The sequence below is a fragment of the Beta vulgaris genome, chromosome 8 (genome assembly GCF_026745355.1).
Source record: "Beta vulgaris subsp. vulgaris cultivar EL10 chromosome 8, EL10.2, whole genome shotgun sequence".
Taxonomy (NCBI): domain Eukaryota; kingdom Viridiplantae; phylum Streptophyta; class Magnoliopsida; order Caryophyllales; family Amaranthaceae; genus Beta; species Beta vulgaris.
The window spans coordinates 48,445,286-48,455,011 of record NC_079209.1 but is presented as its reverse complement, the minus strand read 5'-3'; the positions used below and the strand labels follow the sequence as shown (position 1 = coordinate 48,455,011).

At 30.9% G+C, this 9,726-nt stretch overlaps 1 protein-coding gene across 2 annotated transcripts; it reads right to left on the bottom strand.

Annotated features, from left to right (window-relative positions):
- Positions 1 to 3,019: 3,019 nt before the first annotated feature.
- On the bottom strand, positions 3,020 to 4,017 carry LOC130589717 (uncharacterized). 2 transcript variants are annotated; one of them, XM_057391222.1, is made up of 2 exons: positions 3,900 to 4,017; positions 3,020 to 3,543 (listed from the first exon to the last, which is right to left on the bottom strand). In XM_057391222.1, exons 1-2 carry the CDS (start codon positions 3,991 to 3,993, stop codon positions 3,176 to 3,178), a joined length of 462 nt encoding a protein of 153 aa, XP_057247205.1. In that variant the 5' UTR covers positions 3,994 to 4,017; the 3' UTR covers positions 3,020 to 3,175. The 2 variants fall into 2 exon arrangements, with proteins under 2 accessions (XP_057247205.1, XP_057247206.1); XM_057391223.1 differs by having other exon boundaries at positions 3,020 to 3,540.
- Positions 4,018 to 9,726: the final 5,709 nt, after the last annotated feature.

Below are 9,726 nucleotides of genomic sequence, written 5' to 3'. Positions count from 1 at the left end.
GTCAGTTGGTCATCTTCTGTTTTTCAGTTTGTCATGTTATGTTTTTCAGTTGGTCATATTATTTTTTCAGTCTAATAAAAAGTAAATAAGTGTAACTGACAACTAAATAAGTCTAACTGAAAACTAATAAGTCTAGCTGAATAATAAATAAGTCTAATGAAAAATAAAGAAGTCTAACTGAAATAGTGAAATGGTAACTTAAAATTTCACCAACTTAAAATGACATATAAATGAGTCTAACTGAAAACTAAATAAGTCTAACTGAAAACTAAATGAGTCTAACTGAAAAGTAAATTAGTCTAACTGAAAAGTAAATAAGTCTAACTTAAAACTTAATGAGTCTAACTGAAAACTTAATGAGTCTAACTGAAAACTAAATAAGTCTAACTGAAAACTTAATAGTCTAACTGAAACTAAATAAGTCTAACTGAAAACTAAATAATCTAACTGAAAATAAATAATATCTAACTGACATTTTAAAAAGTCTAACTGAAAACTAAATTTATTTTTTCAGTTGGTTATCTTCTGTCTTTCAGTTTGTCATAATATCTATTTTCTTTTGTTGTAGAACTATATCAATTGGTTGTGTGCTGAGAAGGTAAAAAAGGTTCAGTTTGAGAGTGAGATTGCTGAAAATGAGATTATTTTGAAGAAGCTGGAGGGCACTAGTCAGTATGATCAGAAGTTGAAGGAATGGGAAGAAAAGAAAAATTATTACAAAAGATGATGATTTATTCAACAAGAAATGTAAGGAAGCTATTTCTTCATGGGTGAAATCATTTCCAGGGAATGATATTCGAGAAGCTGAACTGGTTAGTTGTATTATTGTTAACCATTTTTTTATTTGTTTTGATTTCACTTAGTATTATTTTATGTTTTATTTAGTGTATGTTTGTTGTCAGTTAGTGTATCTTTCTCTTTCAGTTAGTGTATGTTACTTGTCAGTTAGTCCTAGTTTATGTTTTCAGTTAGTGTATGTTTTTAGTTCAGCTAGTGTTTTTAGTATTTCATTTTGTTTTTGTTCTCTGTCAGGTAGACTTATTGCTTTTGCATCTTATGTTTATCTTCCAGATTTTTGTTCCTGTTCACAAGGATGATCATTATACTGTCTTGGTGCTGAACAAGAAAGCAAAAAGGATTGAAAATATTGACAATCGTACAGACATGAAGGACATTGATAGATATAAGCATGAGGAATTTAACGGTCTTACATACTTTGTACGTACCTTTTTATGAGCATTTGTATTTTTTTTTGTTCCATTTTATTACTTGTTTTTTAATTGTTGTTTACTTTTTGATCTTCAAATGCAGTGTCGTGCTTTTGATTCTTTTATGCAAGAACTATGAGATGTCGTGATTTTGATCGTCTCCACCATTGGCAAACATCAACTCTTTACTTCCCTTGGAGAAGCAAGGACAACAATTTTGATTGTGGTGTCTATGCAATCAAAACCATGGAGCTGTATGACGGTCAAAATACTAACCATGTTGCACTTGTTGACCTGAAAAGGGTATGATTACTTTATTGTTTTTAGGGAGTATTTTGCTTGTTACATTTCTGTTTTTGAAAGTTTTTTAATAGAAAAAGGTATGATAGCCAGTTAGTGAAGGACTTGAAAGACTAGCTGAAAAACAAAGATGTCTAACTGAAGCACTATAAAGACTAGCTGAGAAATAATGAAGTCTAACTGAAGCACTGTAAAGACTAGCTTAGAAATAAACAAGTCTAACTGAAACACAATAAATACTAGCTGAAAAACAATCAAGTCTAACTGAAACACAATCATTACTAGCTGAAAGCATTATAAGGACTACCTGAAAAACAATGAAGCACTATAAAGACTAGTTGATGTTGTTGTTTTTTCAGTTAGTTTTTTTTTAATTGTTACATTTTTTGAAACTTTTTAATAGTTTTGATTTTTTATTTTTTAGGCAGCCACCAAAAACCTTGAGCGGTGTAGGCTTGCTCTTCGTCTTGTGGACCATCCTTTAAACAAATGAGAGAGAAAGTGAAGCATGACTGTTATGTTTGGTCTGCAAAGAAACCTGAACTGATGGCAAGACAGAAGATAAGGAAGGATAAAGAGGCTGTTTAGATAAATTAGCATTTAATCGATCAAAGAAGACAAATAGAAAAGAAGCACACTTTTACGGCGAAGGAGGGATCATGAGGCGAAAGTAGAAGAGTGTTGAATAATAATTTTGGAGACAAAGTGAAAATAGAGCAACTGTTGAAATTTCATTATTCTTAGGTGCCAAACTTTTTTTATTATTATTATAATGTACAGTAGAAATAGCACACCATTAAATTTTGCAATGTACAGTAGAAATAGCACAAACTCATTTTACATTTTATATCTGTGTTCTTTAATGAATTGTACATTTACACTTACTTTGAATGGAATACATTTGTGTAAATGAAGTTGTTTGAAAATTAATTGGAAAAATACAATCACCAACTGAAAAATGAAAAATCTAACTCATAATAATAAGTGTATGACATATATTTGTAAATATAAATTTTAAGTCTAACTGAACACTGTAAATAGTAGCTGAAAAACAAACAAGTCTAACTGAAGAGTTAATAAGTCTAACTGAAAAATAAACAAGTCTAACTGAAGCTCTATAAACACTAGCTGAAAAATAAAGAATCTAACTGAAGCACAATTAATACTAGCTGAAAAATAAATAAGTCTGACTGAAGGAAAATTAACACTAGCTGAAAAATACACAAGTCTAACTGAAGCGCAATTAATAGAAGCTGAAAATCAAATAAGTCTAACTGAAGCAGAAAAATACACAAGTCTAACTGAAGCACAATTAATACAAGCTGAAAAATAAATAAGTCTAACTGAAGCATAATTAAGACTAGCTGAAAAATACACAAGTCTAACTGAAGCAGTATAAAGATTAGCTGAAAATAAATAAGTCTAACTGAAGCAGAATTAACACTAGCTGAAAAATACACAAGTCTAACTGAAACTCAATTAATATAAGCTGAAAAGTAAACACGTCTAACTGAAGCACTAGAAACACTAGCTGAAAAATAAACAAGTCTAACTGAAGGACAATAAATACTAATATTACTGAATTTCGAGTAGCTTAGAAATAAACAAGTGTAAATTTAATACAATTACTGACTGGAATACAATTGAAAACTAATATTATTTGAACACTATTCAACTTGAGGTACATTTGGGGTTTTTGTTCCATATTCGTTCGGATGCCTTGTCTTCATTTTACGCTTCTCAAAATGTCCTTTTACTCTCTTGTTTCCCTTTGGGGGTCTTCCTTTTGTCTTTATCACCTCAGGATTTTCAACTGTTTGTCTTCGTAGTTCTTCGTCTTCGATTTCTTGTTGTTTTTGTTGATCGGTCTTGAAAACTTCTTTCACTGATTTGTATAATTCCTTCAACGACTTGTCACATAATGTTCTTGCATCCTCATTTGATTGACATATTGACACTAGGTTGTAGAAATTCTTGGTTATTGCATGTCTCCATGGTGTCCACAACAGTGCATTTTGGCTTTGGTCCTTGTCTGCTTTAATAAATGTTTCTTAGTCAATTATTTCATTTGACTAACTAAATTTTCAGATAGCTTATAAATTCTTTCAGGTGGTGTGTTAATTGTTTCAGTTAGTTAAGTGTTAAACCCCACACCCCCAAAACCCCCACCACTAATATCCCCCTCCACACACAAACAAAACCCCCAATTAATGTTCTGGTAGTAACATTAATGGATCAGTTAGTTATACTAATGTTTCAGCTGGAGCCTTTTTTTTTCAGTTCACTAATTAAATCTTTCAGGTGATCAGTTAATTGTTTCAGTTGGAGTCTTCAGTTTTTCAGTTAGTTGCTTTCATTTGTCAGTTAGTCATATTGATTTATTTCACTAACCTTGAACATTCTCCCATACTGCTGACTTTGCAAGTCTTGTCCATCTCTTAAGGATATATTGTTGTGGTATTTGAAATATGCTGAACATGTGCATGACCCTTATTATGTGAAAGCAAAGCATCCCGTCTCTGTGAAGCATTGACATGAGCACACTAATTCTGTTGTAGCCTCATCGTATGCTACTGTATGTGAATTGGTGAAATCTTCTTCTGGTGAGACTTCAAACAACTTCAGCTGTGAGTTTTCTGTTGCAAATGCTCGTAAAAATGATGCCATTGCCCACTCATACTCTGTTTCAAAGTCATTATACAGTGCTAGTGTGTATACATCAGCTGCATGTTTCAGAAGCTTTGATTTGGATTTGACGGCTTTGGGACGTTCAGTTCTGTTCCGGAAGTTGTCACTAGTTTCATTGCTTCTCCATCTTTTCACTGTTTGCTCAAATATATGATAGAATTCAAACAGGTTTGTTGTTGCTTTTGCATTGAATGATATTGCCTTATTTGTGACTTCACTTCTTTGTGATGATAAGATTCCAGCTGAAAACATATCCCTATTTAATGCGGTGCACCACTTGTGTCTCTGATCATATACTTGCTCGAACCATTCCTTTTTCTCGTGTCCATACAATTCCATCATTTTCGCCCACAATTCTTCAAAGCCTGATTCATTTTGACACCCCATCAAACAGTTCTTGAACATGTTCTTGAAGTCTTCATTGGTCTTGAGGGATCCGAAGTGGCTTACAAAGTTCTTCTCTATATGCCAAAGGCAAAGCCTATGTCTTGATTTGGGAAAACCTGTTTTAAGATAGTACATATTATGCTAGAAATCACTTTCATTTGAATGCTTGTGAATCTAATTGAAAATAAAGAAATAATATGAAGACCAACTGAAAATTAAGAAGTCTAACTGAAAAGTGTATGCTAACTGAAATTTCATTAGACAAAGAAGTAATTGAGCCAAGAAAACTAAATGAGTCTAACTGAAAACTAAAATAGTCTAACTGAAAAGTAAATAGTCTACTGAAAATAATAAGTTAGACAATAAATAAGTCTAACTGAATAACTAACTGAATAATATAAGTCTATATGAAAAAAAGAGTCTAACTGAAATATAAAGCTAATGAAAATTATAACTCAATGAAACTAAATGAGTCTAACTGAAACTAAATAAGCTTAACTGAAAACTCAATGAGTCTAACTGAAAGTAATTGTCTAATGAGAAGTAAATTAGTCTAACTAAAAGTAAATAAGGCTAACTGAAAATTAATGAGTCTAAATGAAAACTAAATAGGTCTAACTGAATTATAAATAGTCTAACTAATAATAATAACTCAAATGAACTAAATAGTTAACTGAAATAATAATTCTAACTGAAAACTAAATAATTCTAACTGAAAAATACCTTTTCAATTGCATTGCCCATTGCCTTATCTTGATCAGTGAAAATTGTCTTTGGCTCTTGTTGGCACATTGCTCTCTTGAATGTTTCTAGTAGCCATTCAAAGCTCTCTTCCTTTTCATTAGTTATGAAAGCACATGCAAAATTGTTGTTTTCCAATGGCAATTATGCCAACAAATGGTGCACATATCAGTCCATATTTGTTTGTCCTATATGTTGTGTCAAATATCATAACATCTCCATATGCTTTGAAGTCCTCCAACATCATTGAATCTCGCCAAAAGTAGCTGACAATGTTGTTATGTTCCCCAAATTTCAGCCTATAGAAGAATGCAGGATCATCATCTGCTCTTTGCTGAAGTAAGTCCAACACGCTCTGCATATCCTTTCCTTCAACCAATCTTGTTCTGTACTGTGTGATATAGTTTAGATGGTCCCTTTTTGTGTGGCCCACTACTTCTTCTGATCCAGCCTCATGACACAAAAAGTTGTATGCATGCATTGGCTTTATGCCAGATTCAACCATTGTTTGTATTAGTTGTCCTTTTTGTTCAGTTATCTTCCTTTCTGATTTCAGATGATGTATTTCTTGTTGTATTACCAACTCATGGTTGTGCTGAACTCATAGAGCTACTACAACAAAGTCTTGACCAGGTTTTTCTTGCTTAAATCTGACCATGGCTTTGCATGCTGTTCTTGTTTCATTGACTACTTCTTTCCTTTTCTTTTGGTTGGCTGTCAACATCTGGTATCTGAACAGTTTTTCTTGTTGTGTGTCTTTTTTTTTGGTTCTGTTATTTTGTTTGTTGATTTTGAGGCTCCTTCCTTTGAGCAAACCAAGTAGAATTCGTATATTGAATTATCAATTCTCCTCCTCCTTAGAGTTTGTTTCCTAATACTTAATCCTAATGCTCTTGAGTTTGCTTGATACAAGTTGTAACCATCTTTGTGATCTGTAACATGTCTCCCTATTAAACTGCTACTAATATTTTCGTCATTGATGTACTTGAGATATTCATGTTCAGCTGTTGAGTTCATTGACAAAAAATAAGGACACTAACTGAAAGAACAAAAGCACTAACTGAAAACTAAACAAGTGTAGCTGAAAATGATTGTAATAGTATCAAATGAAAGAATAATTATACTAAATGAAATAAATTAAGGACCAACTGAAAAGAAAATAAGTCTAACTGAAAACTAAATAAGTCTAACTGAAACTGAATCATCTAACTGAAGAGTAAATAATCTAACTGATGAGTAAATAAGTCTAACTGAAGAGTAAATAGTCTAACTGAAAACTAAATAAGTCTAACTGAAAACTAATTGTCTAATTGAATCAGTCTAACTGAGAGTAATAGTCTAACTGAAGAGTAAATAATCTAACTGAAGAGTAAATAAGTCTAACTGAAGAGTAATGTATCTGAATAAATTCTAACTGAAACTAAATAAGTCTAACTGAAACTAAATAGTCTAACTAAATCAGTCTAACTGAAGAGTAAATAAGTCTAACTGAAGAGTAAATAAGTCTAACTGAAGCGTAAATAAGTCTAACTGAAGAGTTAATAAGTCTAACTGAAAACTAAATTACTCTAACTGAACACTTAATAAGTCTAACTGAAAACTAAATAAGTCTAACTGAAAACTAAATAAGTCTAACTGAAAACTATATTAACTGAAAACAAATAAGTTTAACTGAATAATAAACAAGTCTAACTGAGTATTAAATAAGTCTAACTGAAAAAGAAGTTAATGAGTGAAAAATAGACTTTTGTTGCAATGTAAATGCTAATTTTATACATACTAACTGATACAATCGAAATTCTAACTGAAAATGAGTAAATGCAATTGAAAATTAATTTTAGACATACACCTGTTTCTTTGTCTTCTTTTCCAGCTGATTCTTCATGTAATTTCTTTCTTTTTTTTTCTGATGTGATATCTGTGTTACGGTTTTCATTGTTTAGTTCAATTTGTAATGTGAGATCTCTGTCAGTATTCTCATTGCTTAGATCAATTTGTAATGAACTTCGATTTGTGAATTCGAATCTTCGGTTGACATTCTTGGTTGAACTAGATTTCATAGTGGAACTAGATTTGCGGGAGAAAGTGGATCTGTTGGATATGTTTCGGTTGTTTTTGTTTTTGAACAATGGCGGATGAAGCGGATGAAGGGGATGAAAGTGTTTTTTTTGTTTTTTTTTTTTCATTTTTTCGGTCTTTAATAACTCGCGCGCGTTGCTCGTCCGATGAGAGTGTTGTGTCGGACGAGTCCGACACAATACGTTTTCTAAACTTTATTATAATTTGACTTAGTAAAATACATAGTATTTTTAAAAGAAATACTTTAACTATAAACATTTGTCAGCTAGTAAATTGATTTCTCTAATTTATTTCTTTGCCAAATAATATTCTAAAATCTACTTTGTAATTAAATTTCATATCTTTCTCTGGTGAAAAAGGCAAATATCATGGATTTGAAGTCCTTCTAAGCCTAGATGGTTTGTTTGTGCTAGTTTGACTTTATTTATTTAAACTATGTCGATTCTCTTCATATTCAAGTTTCTTTCTATGTATATCTCTTGCCTTGTCTTCACTATTCTTCTTTAGATTAAAAATCATGTAAGCTATTGTACACAATTCACTAAATAAGTTCATGTTGCTTTAAATGAAAATTAAACTCCATCCAACTCATGCAGTTTGGTCCTTGTAGACCCCCCCCCCCCCCCCCCCCCCAAACCAACTCCTTTCACGTGAATTCTCTTTACATATCTCATGTAATGCAAAGAGTGGATGGTGGACTAGAGACCACCTTCCTCTACGTGGTCCTACTCCAAAACGTATAACCTTCAACATCAAACGCAATTTGAAGAAAAAGAAATAATTTTTTTTAAAAAAAATGTATAACTCCCCAAAAATTCCTTTTGTAAAAGAACATAAGCATATAAGACTTAAGAAAAAAAAATTATAAATTTTTTTAACAAATCACAAAAATGAATAAAAACATACAAAAGAACATGAAGGTACCAAACAAAGAACATCATACTAATTATAAAAGAACGTAAGCATATAAGACTTGAGATACAAAATATTATAAAAAATCACAACAAAATGAAAATAAACATAAAAAGAACATGAAAATATCAAACAAAAAACACCATAAAAAGAATTACGGAACATATGCATATGTAAATATGTAATTCAGAAACAAAAAAAATGCTCGATATGCATTCTTCAACAAAGGACTAAAAAAACAAGTAATGAAAATGACAGGTAGAGAAGTGGAAAAATAAAACAAAATAATTGAAAGCTACAAAGTCTTATATGCTTATGTTCTTTTACAATAATATGGTGTTCTTTTTTTTATACCTTAATGTTCTTTTCATGCTTATTTTTATATTTATGAATTTATAATAGTATTTTGTTTCTCGAGTATTATATACACATGTTCTTTTGTAATTTGTATGGTGTTAATCTCCAACTATAAAAGAACATGAGTACTAAAAAAGAACATGAATTTCAATATTAAGACTTGTATAATTTTCATTCACAAAAAAAATAGGTAATCATAATTTTTTTAAAGAACATATTTTCTAGGTAAAAAAAAATACTTGAAAAAAAACATAGTATAATAGTAAAGAACATATATTTTAGGTTTAAAAAAATTAGGTGTTTTAAAAATTGTTGTGTGCGTTTTGCACAGAGAGCATGATGCTCTACGTGGTCTCTAGACCACCTACAAATTTGCGCATGTAATGTGAGACGAGAAAGTATACTCCCATATTCGATATGGGAAAACTTTTCCCATACCAGATACTTGATATGATTAGATGTGGTTCAGATATGATTTAATAGCTAACTGATATAATAAGATATTGTTAGGATATGATATAAGATTTCAACTAACAAGCCCCCCCCCCCCAAAAAACAAAAAAATTATAATTTTTTAATATTACTTTTGTCATCAAAATTACATAAATGCCATGGTATTGGCACATACCCGGTATGGGAACATCATTGCTCAATGTGAGACCCATATTAATCACCTTTCTCTCTCAATCCAATATTTTCATTCTTAATACGTGTAACTTATTACATTAAAGAACAGGCTATAACCCCTATTAAAAATTATTAAATTATGCGAACAAGTTTGATAGGAAGTTTAGTTAAGAATAGACGGATGTTTTTTTTGCTTCATTTTAAGTATTTTATAAAAAAAAATTGAAAAGAAAAAATATTCTATCGAAACCTATAAAAATAACAATATAGATAAAATTAAATAAAAATTCCATCCCTACAACTTTATGAATAAACTAAGATCGCAATAGTTAGGGTTGTTCAATGTCGGATATCGGATCGGATCTGAAGATTTCGGATCAGAGGAATTGTGATCCAAAATTTTTCGGATTGGATCACCGGGTTTTCG